Source organism: Brassica napus, chromosome C3 (genome assembly GCF_020379485.1).
Source record: "Brassica napus cultivar Da-Ae chromosome C3, Da-Ae, whole genome shotgun sequence".
Taxonomy (NCBI): Eukaryota; Viridiplantae; Streptophyta; class Magnoliopsida; order Brassicales; family Brassicaceae; genus Brassica; species Brassica napus.
The window spans coordinates 71,279,242-71,292,376 of NC_063446.1; the positions used below are offsets into that span (position 1 = coordinate 71,279,242).

Sequence of the window (13,135 nt, forward strand, 5' to 3'; positions counted from 1 at the left end):
ACATTTTAAGAAATATTTTAACCCTTCTTCCAACTCATAACAATAGTCATCATTATTGTCTATAACAATAATACTTAAGAGATGGAAACAAACAATAGTAACTAGTCAAAGCATATCATATTTTATTATAAGTTTGCGTTGAAAAACTTAGTCAAATTTAGTAAAACTAAGGGAAAGAACATATTTTGTAAATATGAGTTTTACATATCTTGAAGTTACTTATCACTCTTAAAAATACAAGTTATTCAAAAACTAACGTAGAAGACTTAAAAACTAGCGGAGAAGACGCGGACGACTTCAATCTAAGTTGTCCAGACGACTAAACTATACTTCGTCTGGTCAACACAGAGGTTATTTTTGCAATTGACTTTGAAATCTGTAATTTCGGACGACTGAAAAATAAGTCGTCTACAATTGTTTGGCTAAAAAAAAACTCCAAAAAAGCTAGACGACTTACATTTCAGTCGTCATAGGTTAGTTTTGCATTTGACTGGATAATTTCAGAAGTTTGACTTTTCTGGACGACTTACATTTCAGTCGTCTAGTGAAAATTAAAATAATAATATTTTTTTAAAAGTAGACGACTTACAGTTAAGTCGTCATAGGTTAGTTTTGCAATTGAAAAAAAAAACTTCAAGATTTAATTATATACAGACGACTTATAATTCAGTCGTCCACGAGACGACTGAAATGTAAGTCGTCCAGGATTTACGAGGTTTGACCAGAATCTCAGAAAAAAATCCTGGACGACTTACAAGTAAGTCGTCTCGTGGACGACTGAAGTATAAGTCGTCTGTGTATAATTAAATTTTGAAGTTTTTTTTTTCAATTGCAAAACTAACCTATGACGACTTAACTGTAAGTCGTCTACTTTTAAAAAAAATATTATTATTTTAATTTTCGCTAGACGACTGAAATGTAAGTCGTCTGGGGAAGTCAAACTTCTGAAATTATCCAGTCAAATGCAAAACTAACCTATGACGACTGAAATGTAAGTCGTCTAGGTTCTTTGGAAATTTTTTTGAAACCAAACAAAAACAGACGACTTAACTTTCAGTCGTCTCAGGTTACAGATTTCAAAGTCAATTGCAAAAATAACCTCTGCGTTGACCAGACGACTTCCAGGTAAGTTGTCTACAGCCAGACGACTTCCCAAGTAAGTCGTCTGACGAACAGATCTGGAAAAAAACTCGATGTCATACCTTAAATTGGTGAGATAAGTTCCTTAGCATACATAAGGCTTCTCCAAGCACACAGAATCACAAACGAAAGTAACCCACCCAGAATCGTTAGCTTCTATGACTCTATGAACCATAAAAAATTTAGAATCAAAATCTTGGGTTTTTTTAGCTCATTGTGGAGAGAAAGTGAGAGATATGTTGTGTTTAGTTCACAAGAATGGAAAAAGAAGAAGGGTAAATCGATTTTGGGAGCATTAAGAGCTTCAAATTGGTTGTTCATGGTGGTTGTGGTATTGATGACAATGGCAATCTTGTAATTTCTTGAAGATGATGAGGGTGGGAGAGTAAAAATGTCATTTTCGAAAAAAAAAAGAAAAAAAAAATTGATGGCATTTTCGTAAATTATATGAACTTGTGGGGTGAATAGGGCAAAACCAATTTTCAAAAAAAAAGGAGATTAGTTTTGTGTTTGACTTTAAATTATAGGTCAATTCTGCAAAAAGCCCTTGAAATTAACACATATTGTATTTGGACTGAAAAGAAATCATGAGATAGTGAAAAGATTATAAAAAAATCACAAATATAAAACATTAACAAAATAAGGATAGTTTAGGAGTTTTCAATTCGGTAAAACCGAACTATTTAAAACTGAACCAAACCGAAATAGAGAAAATAGTCTAGATTTGGTAGTACCGAATAAACCGAATTGATGTTATTTTTTAAGAAATCGCAGTATATTAATATGGTTCAGTATAAAACATTATCACTCTTTCTTTATTGGGATCTTTAATTTTAATATTATATATGCATTAATCCATGTATTATTGTTTTTTTTTTTGCGTGCATTTACTACTGTCGACAAAAATGTATACAGCTGAATAAAAAAAGTATATGTGCATGCAGGTAATTAATGCGTGTTTTAAGATTACGTTTTTTTTTTGTAATCATTAAGTTTTTGTTGTTGTTGTTGTTAAATACACCTCAAAGTCACTGCTATGTTTTTTTTTTTTTTTGAACGTTTGGATTTGATATAAATCAAAGAGGTGGTGACCTCAACAAAGTTTAATGCCTTATACCCTAAGGCACGGGAAATCAAATAAAAAGCGACAACATTCTAAATAAAAATCAAACGTCACTTCTCATGTTTTATCTAGCGATCCGGTCATGCAGCCATGAAGGCCCTCCAAATGCTAAGTACGAATGGAATCGTCCATCTCGCAGTACAATCTTAGCTATGTCGCGAGGAATCCCATTCGCCGACACCTTTTCCCCTTCGAAAACTAAGCTCTCAAAAACTTCCTTGAAATTTACCACTTGTTCTAGCAAATCCCCGAACCGAGGCCATTGACGAGGTGCATTAATGGCTTCTAATACCTTATGATAATCAATAGCAATAATCACCCTTGGCACTCCAAGATCTCTTAAACTCGACAATGCCCATATCACACATCTTAACTCAGCCACCATATGATTAGGCGCATGGATTATAGCGTCCCTTGCATGATGTGAAACGTTACCAGCTTGATCTCTTGCGATCCAGGCCACTCCACTGTGTAGATGGACATTCCTCCAGTTCGCATGTATATTGCATTTTATGAATCCACTAGCTGGCGGGCACCATTTATCACGATCCTCCAATCTGCCGCTCAAGTCTGTAGCTGGTGATGGCGTATTATTTAGTAGAAACCATTGTTCTACTTCATCTGACATGGCCCTTAATAGTCTCTCCATCGATTCTTGCGTATCTGCATAGAGAATTGAGTTCCTGTTCTTCCAAATTAGCCACAGCACCCAGGGGATAGTACGAATCAGTGACTGTGGTCTGTTACTATCCTCCATCAAGTTGAAAACATAGGAAAAATTCTCCTCAAGAGAGTGAGCCATGACAAAGGATGGAAGTGTGAAGCCTGCCCCCGACCATAACTGTAGCGCCGCTGAGCATTGAAATAAGACATGGTTTATGCTTTCAGTGCTTCCATGACATATTTTACAGTTTGGTTCGACCCCCATACCTCTGGAGTTTAATCTCTCTGCAATAGCTAAGGCACCTGAAAGAGCCCTCCACAAAAACATCTGAATCTTTGGTAAGGTGGGTATCTTCCATACTCTTTTCCTTTAGTCGAACCTTACTTGCTCCTGAGGTGATATCTGACCCGCCGCTGAAGTCTTAGCTTTTGCCAACATCCCATACCCCGTTTTCACCGTATAAGCGCCATGCTTTGAGTGCGCTCAAATAAAACAGTCCTTGACAGTTCCTAGAACCATTGACTTGATTCGATCAACTTCATTAAGTGGAAAAAAATCCATTAACAGCTCTAAGTTCCACGTTCCTGAGTTACCAAGGAGTGATGAAACTTTAAGATTTACGTCTATCGCAGTATATTAATATGGTTCAGTATATTAAGCGATCAAACAGAATAAACCAAAGAAACCAATTAATTTAGATATATTAGTATATTTATATATAAATTTTATAATAATCTGTTTTGATCAATATTTTCAACAAAAATCAGAGAAATTGGCTATAATATTAGTCATTAAAATTAAAACTAATATGAGATAAAAGTAATAATGATATTATCGATGAATATTGTTAATATCTATTTATTAATTAATTTTCCTAAATATCATGATAATTATATATTAAAATATATATATATACTTTTAAAAATATTAGTATATATATCAGTAAAGTATATTAATGTTTATTAATTATTTTAAATATTATGATAAATATATAAATATCAAAATCAAAATAAAAATAAATAATAATATTAATTAAACTAATGACTGATCCTAAAATCATAAAAATATGACAAATAAGAAAATTAACTAAAATCATGGAAAAAAATGACAAGTAAGCAAACCACAAAATATAAAACATTAACAAAATAACGATAATTTAGGAGTTTTCAATCCGGTAAAACCGAACCATTTAAAACTGAACCAAGCCGAAATAGAAAAAATAGTATAGATTTGGTAGTACCGAATAAACTGAATTGATGTTATTTTTTAAGAAACCGCAGTATATGAATATGGTTCAGTATATTAAACGATCAAACCAAATAAACCGATAAATTCAGATATATTAGTATATTTATATGAAAAAATTATAATAATATGTATTTGATCAATATTTTCAATAAAAATCAGAGAAATTGGCTATAATATTAGTCAATAAAATTAAAAACTAAATATGAGATAAAAAGTAATGATGATATTATCGGTAGATATTGTTAATATCTATTTATTAATTAAATTTCCTAAATATCATGATAATTATATATTAAAATATATATTTTTAAATATTAGTATATAAATATCGGTAAAATAGATTAATATTTATTAATTATGTTAAATATTATGATAAATATATAAATATCAAAAAAGATAATATTAATTAAACTAATAACTTATCTTAAAATAATTAAAAGATGACAAATTAACAAATTAACTAAAATCATGGAAAAGATGACAAATAAGCAAATTCACTTCTCAAATAATAGTATACTAGGTGTCTTGCCCGCACGTGCGGGCATAATCTTCTTATAGATATTTATTATTTTATATTTTGTTAATTCAAAAACAACATGTTAAGTTATTATTTATATTCTTAACAAGTTTATACCAAACATAAAATAATTTATATATGACAGCAAATTTCATTAAAATATATATATTAATTATTGTGTTGAAATTTTCTAAACACTCATATATTATAAATGTTTTAGACTATATTTTTATACAAATGTTTTTTCTTCATTAATATTTAATTATATACTGTTTTATATCTTAATTTTTATAATAAAAATATTATTTAAAGATAACAACACAGCATATAAGTATTATCTTATTTTTTAGAAATATAAAATATTATTTCAAGATAACAACAAAATATATGAGAATTATCTTTTTAGAAATTTAATATTATTAATATAAAATTCGTTTTTAATTAAAATATTATATATAAAATGTTTTAGACTATATTTTTATACAAATGTTTTTTCTTCATTAATATTTAATTATATACTGTTTTATATCTTAATTTTTATAATAAAAATATTATTTAAAGATAACAACACAGCATATAAGTATTATCTTATTTTTTAGAAATATAAAATATTATTTCAAGATAACAACAAAATATATGAGAATTATCTTTTTAGAAATTTAATATTATTAATATAAAATTCGTTTTTAATTAAATTATTATATATAAAATTTTATTAAGGGTAACAACGACATTAACCGGTCTAACTTTTAACGTAAGAGCTTGATTTCGAAAATTTACTTCGCAAATAATATTATAGATATGGTAAGATATTCAAATTCATTTTTAATATTTTATTAAGGGGATGATTTGACGTTTCCGAATTTGGGCACGAAACCCTCTTTTATATTAGATTGTGGTTTCAGATGACAAAGAAAAAATAGATTGCATCTTCTTTTTTCATCACTTATGCCCAATGTTCAAGATGAACGCGTGTGGCTGGGTAGGGCCTAGTGCGGAACCAGTTAATATGAGATTAAAAAGCGGATTAAGGCGTAAATTTTGAAATTTTTTATGTAAATCTAACGTTACATTTTAAAACAGTAAATCTTGTCAGCGGGAATGAGTTGGTGTAGTGGCTTGCTTTGTCTCACTTTTTACGTTACCCGGGTTCGAATACCAAATGTGTGACACTGGCCTTTTTTTTTTAAAAGGTTTATAGAAGGGTGAAAGAGTCATTTTGTTTTCATTTCTATCTCCTCCAAAACCCTAAAACCCTCCACAAAATCTCATTTCTATAGATAAAGTAGCATCAGATTTTTCCGATACAAAAGGTGGAAGATCAGAACGATTCGTGCCCGAGTCGATCCGAAATCGCGGCGGTCCTCTTACCGGCGCAGTCGTATCCCCCCCCCCCCCCCCGTTTTTTGAACAGGGGCAGTTCGTCTTTACCTTACATGTGATGAATGCAGAGAGAATGCATCCGAATCCTGGGGAAATGGATGAGAGGAGAAGAACGAGCGGAAACAAATCCTCCGCGGCGGCGGTGAGAGCGAAGATTCCTCAGCCGAGCGGCTCTGTTCTTCGGAAGATCAATTGTCAAAAGCTGTTGACCTCACAGTACATTTTGGCTAAGGTTTTTAGAAAAGACGGTCCGTCACTTGGTTTTCGATTTGACCATCTTCCTCCTTCATCTCGCACTCGCCGCCGCAAAGGTATACGTTTACACTATTTTCCTCCTGGTTTTATTATTTATGTCGATTCTTAACCTGGACTTGGATATTCTTCTTCCTCTGGTAGTAGCTTCTTCTTCATCATCATCTGTTGATCAACAGAGAGTGGGGAGAAAGAGAAAGGTTAGTGGAATCATCTTTCATAATTGTATAATTTTCCCCCAAGTTAGTTACTCTTTGATCTTTATTTATTTGCTTTTTTAGGTTTCCGAGCAGCACACTAGTCAAGATGATTGCGGCGTTGTAAAGAAGAAACAATATGGTGTTGGCAAGGGTTTGATGACAGCTTGGCGGGTTATGAATCCAAATAGCCACGAAAGAGCAACATTAGCTCAAAGCAATCCCAAGAAGAACAAAATACAATTAGCATCAATACTGGTACTACTTGTTTTAATTGCCTTTTTTTTTTTCTTCTTTTGAACTTCTTGTTAACTGCAATTGTTTTGCTTTCTTCAGAAGCAGAAGCAGAAGAAGAAATCGACGGAAAAGAAGAGGAATTCAATAAATATAGAGGTAGCTTAGATATTCTTTTTTTTTCTGGAATTTGTGATTCAATAAGCCAACAAAGATGATTTGATTGACTCTTCTTGCTTGCTGCAGACCACGGTAGAATTGAACAAAGATGAGACGGTGGCATTTAATGAGAAATGTGAGCTCGGGGAGGTATTTAAAGAAACCTGTCAAACAATTTCAATACTAGTTGATGACGAGGAATTGGAGAGACAGGAAGGACTAGTGAATCCTCCGTTAACTTGTTCATGCCATACTGCTACTAGTGGATCTTGTTTTCTTTGCAAAGGTATGTGTCTTGGTTCTCTCCTAGGGAGAGTGAGTTTTCATTCTCAAGTACCTTTTGCTACATCTATTTTGTTGTTTGTTTCCAGATTTATTGCCCAAGTTTCCCCCAAGTTCTGTTGGCATGAGGCTGCCTTTTGCTTTGCGTCCATGGAATTCTTCGCCAGAGTCTGTGAAGAAACTTTTTAAGGTTTGCACTTGGTGATTTCTTCTTAAATTACCTTTCTTTCTTGGAACTGACCTAGTACGTACGTATGTTGAACAGGTTGTCCATTTCCTGTATACTTATTCAATAACTCTTGACATATGCCCCTTCACAATTGACGAGTTCACACGGGCATTTCATGATAAGGTGGCCAATCTCTCTTATTTGATGATAACAATCTCTTTTGTTGCGGAAGGAAATTGTTTCCCGTTCACTCTTTCTCTTAAAATAAATTATATATTGCATTTCCTCTTTCAGGACTCCTTGCTACTTGGTAAAATTCATCTTTCCCTGCTGAAGTTGCTTCTGGTTGATGTTGAAACCGAGCTGCAAAGGGGATCTTTTTCAACCTTGAGTATATCATGCAAGTTTCTAGCCCTGCTACAGTCGGTATGTGGAGCTATCTATTTTTTCCTTGGCATACTTCCGTTTGAGAGACAGGTTTTGACATTCTCCCTGATATTTTTTTTAGGTGGAGAGCCAAATTCTTATTCTTGATATGTGGAAGGATTCATTAAATTCTCTTACATGGGCGGAGATATTGCGTCAGATATTGGTTGCAGCTGGTTTTGGTTCTGTAAAGCGGGCTGGTGGTCAATCAGAGGAACTAAGTAAGGTGCTGATTTCGTGCAACCCTTTTGATTCGTTGAAACAACTATCTGTCTACTCTATTTGCTTGGCACCGAAAATATTGCCCACAAATGCTACTTCTCTTGTCCTTTTCATACGTATTAAAGTTTCATATACTAGCATGCTTTTTTATTCTTGAAGATGGGTTAGTTGCGTGTGGAATACTGAAGGTTCTTGCTCTATTTTCTTTTATATCCTCCTGTGCATGTTCTCTGTCGTTTATAGATTTTTTCTTTAATTTTCTGACGCATTATTGGTTGATGTTACCTCCTGTAGGAAAGGAGACTCATGAAAAAGTATGGCCTCCGTCTTGGAACATTAAAGGGTGAATTATTTAGAATGCTTAACGAGCAAGGAGGCAAAAATGGCTTGAAAATATCCGAGTTAGCTAATGCAACAATAGAGGTAGTTTTTTCTGAAATTATTATCAGCTTCTTGCTAGTAAATCCTAAGATTATTATATCTAATAGAATAGGCTGCGGGTTAATGTTATAGGTTGCTGCGCTGAATCTTGCAACTGCATCAGAAGAAGAACGAGAGCGTTCAATATGTTCAACGCTGGCAAGTGATATTACAATTTTCGAAAAAATATCTGAATCTACATATCGTGTACGTGTTAGTTGTTTCTCTGAGGACCATGAGTCTGATTCGGGCGAGTCTGGAAGTGTTGATGATGATGAATCTTGTGATGAGATGGGGCGTGTTTCAGAAAGTTTTGTATTTCGAAAAGCTAAGAGGCGGAAGCATAAAAGTAAGATGTTGGAAGTATGCAGTGAGATTGATGAAAGCCATCCTGGAGAAGCATGGCTGTTGGGGCTAATGGAGGGGGAATATTCAGACTTAAGCATTGAAGAGAAGTTAGATGTTTTCATGGCTTTGATTGATCTTCTTAGTTCTGGTTCCACTATTAGAATGGAGGATTTACCCAGAGCTATGGTTGACTGTGTCCCTAGTATCTATAGTCATGGTTCTGGTGGAAAAATCAAGAGAGCATCATCCTCTAATCATCCACGCGTATCATGGGTCCATGGAGGAGAGCGAATCGAAGAGCTATCTAAATCGTCTGATTCTCATCCAGTTGATTCATCATCAATTGTGGGGGCTGATTTTGCAAAGCTCGCTGGAGACAATGTTCACCCTATGCAATCTGTATACCTTGGTTCTGACCGTAGGTTCAACAGGTACTGGCTTTTCTTAGGCCCATGCAACGCGAATGACCCTGGTCATAGGTGTGTCTACTTTGAATCTTCTGAAGATGGTCACTGGGAAGTTATCAGCCACAAGGAGGTGATGTCATTGTGCACAAATTAAATGAAAACCTAGTTGTATTGATTCTGTGCCTAACTTTTCCCTATTTTTGGCTTGGTGCAGGCTTTGCGGGCACTGTTGTCAGTGTTGGACGATAGGGGTAGACGGGAAGCACGGCTTATTGAGTCATTGGAGAAACGAGAAAGTTTTCTCTGTCAAGCCATGTTAAGAAGAATTGATCATGTAGTCAGAGAGGACAGTTCTTCTTCACCGGTTTCTGATATAGACAACAACAACCTATGTCTGAATGAGATTGCCAATGATCAACAAGCAGCTATAGTATTTGAGAAGCGGGGCAAAAGCCTATTGTGGAGCCTTGTTCAGGAGTTTGATGAATGGATATGGGATAAATATTATCTTAACCTCAATGCTGTTAAACACAGCCGAAGATCCTACCTTGATTCGCTCACTAGGTGTAAGAGTTGTCATGATTTGTATTGGAGAGATGAGAAGCACTGCAAGATTTGCCATGCTACCTTTGAGCTTGATATAGATCTTGAAGAAAGATATGCGATTCATGAAGCCACATGCAGCAGGAAGAATGAAGAGACTAGTGATTCATTTCCAGATCATAAAGTTCTTTCTTCCCAGTTGCAATCACTAAAGGCTGCAGTGTATGCCATTGAGGTCTGTCGAGATAGTCGTTTTTGCTTTACTATTTTTAATCTTTTCCGTCTTTCTTGGTTTGTGTTAAGAAACGGCTTCCTTTCTTGGTTAACATTATTCAGTCTGCAATGCCCGAAGATGCCTTGATTGGTGCATGGAAAAAGTCAGCTCATAGGTTATGGGCCAAAAGGCTTCGACGAAGCTCAACTTTGTCTGAAATTACCCAGGTTTTCATTTTTATTATGCAAGCTCCTTTTTCCACCAAAATTGATTGTTCTCTAACTTACCTCTTGTTGCTAAATCATGGTCTGAAGGTGATTGGCGACTTTGTTGGGGCAATCAATGAAGATTGGTTATGGCACTTTGGTGAGGAGGAGGACCACTATAATAACGCTTTAATGGGAGAAATTATAACTAGCTTCCCTTCCATGCCTCGAACAACTTCTGCGATTGCTCTCTGGTTGGTAAAACTGGATACCTTGATTGCTTCTTATGTGGTGGAAAAAGCTCCTCTACCTGAAGGGAATCAATTGAACAGGACCAGGAAACACAAGTATGATGTTACTTCTCTATCATCGTCATCTGTTAGTAGTACTAAAGTGTTTCTTGTCTAGCTCGTTTTCTGTTTCATCTGAGACCAACAACCACTTCCCGTTTTCATATTTTGGTCATCTAATAATTTAACATACCTTGTGTTTTTCAGTTAATAATATGCCTTCCTGATACTTTTTTTGGATTATTTGAGTTTTTTTTCACTTACCTGGACTTTTCTTTTCAGGTAGGTGAACGTATAAGCAGTAGTTGTAGCTCTCATCACGGAAGGGGATACGTAGGAGGAAAATTTTGTACAGAGAAGAGATGTTTTGTTCCTGCATTAAGTGACTTTTTGATAAAATATATGTATATACATTTTAGGAAGTCATTCGGTTTTATATTGTTTTGCTTTCCTATGATTCCTAAAACATTTTCTTCATTGTATGGGAAAAACGTAGTTTTATGTCCTGGTGAACATTTTGGGGTTTGTTTTCTGTAAAATAAAACGATCACCATTGTGTTTATGTGGTGATCTAACAATATATCTAGCGTTTGAGCCGTACAAATGTTTTTTACAATTATGTGTATTGGTTTGTGTCAAAATGAGCAAATATATTATTCAGAATTTGATATTTATAACGTTGTTCTTGTACTTTGTTTTAAACTATGTATAATGGTTTATATTTGCAAGTATACTTTATAAACCTTTGTTAACATGAGAGACACCTTGAATCAGGCGCAGATAGGAGAAAGGGAACTTTGTGATAGATGACTCTGGGCAGTATCTATCAATATGCTATTTATTCAAGAAACTGACAAACTCCTCGTTTATTAGATTTAGAGGAGACAACCCCGTTTCTTTGATCTCTTAATGGATGATTTTATTAGAATCAAATGTCTCCCTCTTATAGGCAATAATAATAAATATGTAAAATTCTAAACCTTCTTTTCCAATTCTAAATGTTCCCAAGGATGTCGTAGTCTATCACTTTGGTGTTTGAGTTTCAGATTTTGTCAAGCTTCTCTGCCTTCACAACCGGGTTTGCTTTAGCTATAGCTTCTTGCGCAGCGGCATGGTAATTGAAGGAGCAGTTGTGTATGTCTGCATAACGGTGCGTCCCGCAGAAGAGGTCACCACAGCGACATTTGAATCCAGTCAGACCAACCCGTTTATTGCAAGTAGCACATCGGCTTGGTCCTTCCTTTAGTTTTGCTGCAGCGGCTTCTGGAGCTACTACCTCTGCGGCAACTTGGACAGAAGATGGCTGTACAGAGACAGCCACCGGCTCAACGGATTTGGTTTCAGCATCAACCAGCGCGGTAGCAGCAAAGGTTTCCTTTAAGATGTTGCTGGATGATGATGTACCACCAGACACTGCAGATGCAAACCTAGCCCCCTGTTCCTGTTGAAACAGGATAGCCTTGTGACACTTGGAACACATGTTCATTGTGGCAGCGCTTCCGAAGAAACCGCAGTTGTTGATGCATAGCTTGGGACCTTCAGGTGGGCTTTGGCATCCTGTTTTGTCGTGGTCCATTTCTGCACTACAAATTAGCACAGTCCTTATACCCATAGTCAAACGAAGATGTTGTTTCCAATATAGACTCTAGTCTACAAATTATACACAATCTCATAACATATTACTAACTTCTTATGGACTAAGATGTGCAAAATTGAGTGAAACAAGCCTAGAACTGCTATATGTGCTACACACCAAACCTAAACCACAAACACTTGAGTCCTAATCTATAAGCTATGCAACCAGACTGCAAAATATCTAATCTACACCGCAGATCAGGTGTCATTTCTATTCAACACAACCACTCTTCCCAGAAATGAAATGTTAGAAATTAGCCTTTTATATCAGCATAAAAGCTAAGAACTTTACCACAAAAAATTTCAAATTCGTAAAATATACAAACACACATAGTTTAATCTCATTCTCATCCAACACCAGCTTCCTTCTTAGAAATGAACCTTTTAAATAATGAGCTCAAAAGTTGAGAACTTTCATATCAAATCTGTAAAACATACAAAACCCACATAGCCTAATCTCACTTCTATTCATCTGATTGCCCGAGAAGCCTTGATTGATCAAATAGTCCCTAATCAATTTGACAAAAGGGGAAATCGAAATTGGAATCGAAAGCCGAGACCCAAACCCGATATATCAAATCGAAATAGAAAGGAAGAGAAGAACACTTTTACCATACGAATCTCTCCGAGGAAGGATGCTGGAGAGATCCAGCAGAAGCTGAGAAAATTGGAGACGAGAGAAAAAAAGGTTTCGGCTTTTCTCTCTTCGATATTTTTTTTTTATTTTTTTCATTCACACCGTTTGTGTTAGAGTCAGCAACACACATGTAAGTATCTAATTTTGGCTGTTCCTTTTGATCTTTTTTCACTCTTTAGATTAAATTTTAATATTTGTTTATATGTAATTATTAAAAAAATAAAATTCAGTTAAACAAACATATATCTCATTTATTTTAGTATCTCAAATAAAGATATAGTTTCTGTATTATTTAAGAAAATTTGTACCTTTTCTTATAGATTTGGTATTTTTGAAAACAAATCAATGAAAATGAATGTATGCTGGAAAATGTTAACTCACTTTTTTAAAAACAAGATAAGACACTACAAGTTTTAAGT

At 34.7% G+C, this 13,135-nt stretch overlaps 3 protein-coding genes across 8 annotated transcripts; 1 reads left to right on the plus strand and 2 right to left on the minus strand.

The window, feature by feature from the left end:
• Window positions 1–2,327: 2,327 nt before the first annotated feature.
• On the minus strand, window positions 2,328–3,065 carry LOC106358709. The gene has a single exon (XM_013798525.1). It carries the CDS (start codon window positions 3,063–3,065, stop codon window positions 2,328–2,330), a length of 738 nt encoding a protein of 245 aa, XP_013653979.1.
• A 2,891-nt stretch (window positions 3,066–5,956) lies between these two features.
• LOC106360500 (homeobox-DDT domain protein RLT3) lies at window positions 5,957–11,024 on the plus strand. 2 transcript variants are annotated; one of them, XM_048750529.1, is made up of 15 exons: window positions 5,957–6,386; window positions 6,475–6,527; window positions 6,609–6,782; window positions 6,861–6,917; window positions 7,005–7,203; window positions 7,289–7,389; window positions 7,465–7,551; window positions 7,663–7,794; window positions 7,877–8,020; window positions 8,311–8,439; window positions 8,530–9,321; window positions 9,406–9,969; window positions 10,071–10,175; window positions 10,263–10,501; window positions 10,727–11,024. In XM_048750529.1, exons 1-15 carry the CDS (start codon window positions 6,134–6,136, stop codon window positions 10,728–10,730), a joined length of 3,033 nt encoding a protein of 1,010 aa, XP_048606486.1. In that variant the 5' UTR covers window positions 5,957–6,133; the 3' UTR covers window positions 10,731–11,024. The 2 variants fall into 2 exon arrangements, with proteins under 2 accessions (XP_048606486.1, XP_048606485.1); XM_048750528.1 differs by having other exon boundaries at window positions 5,974–6,386; window positions 6,472–6,527.
• Window positions 11,025–11,341: 317 nt separating this feature from the next.
• Window positions 11,342–12,906, minus strand: LOC106360499 (zinc finger A20 and AN1 domain-containing stress-associated protein 2). Of its 5 annotated transcripts, none has more exons than XM_013800109.3 (3): window positions 12,692–12,823; window positions 12,542–12,588; window positions 11,342–12,022 (listed from the first exon to the last, which is right to left on the minus strand). In XM_013800109.3, the coding sequence occupies exons 2-3, from the start codon at window positions 12,549–12,551 to the stop codon at window positions 11,487–11,489; spliced, it is 546 nt and encodes a 181-aa protein (XP_013655563.1). In that variant the 5' UTR covers window positions 12,552–12,588; window positions 12,692–12,823; the 3' UTR covers window positions 11,342–11,486. The 5 variants fall into 5 exon arrangements, with proteins under 5 accessions (XP_013655563.1, XP_048606488.1, XP_013655561.1 ...); XM_048750531.1 differs by having other exon boundaries at window positions 11,342–12,027; window positions 12,461–12,588; XM_013800107.3 differs by lacking the exon at window positions 12,542–12,588 and having other exon boundaries at window positions 12,692–12,906.
• Between the last annotated feature and the right edge of the window lie 229 nt (window positions 12,907–13,135).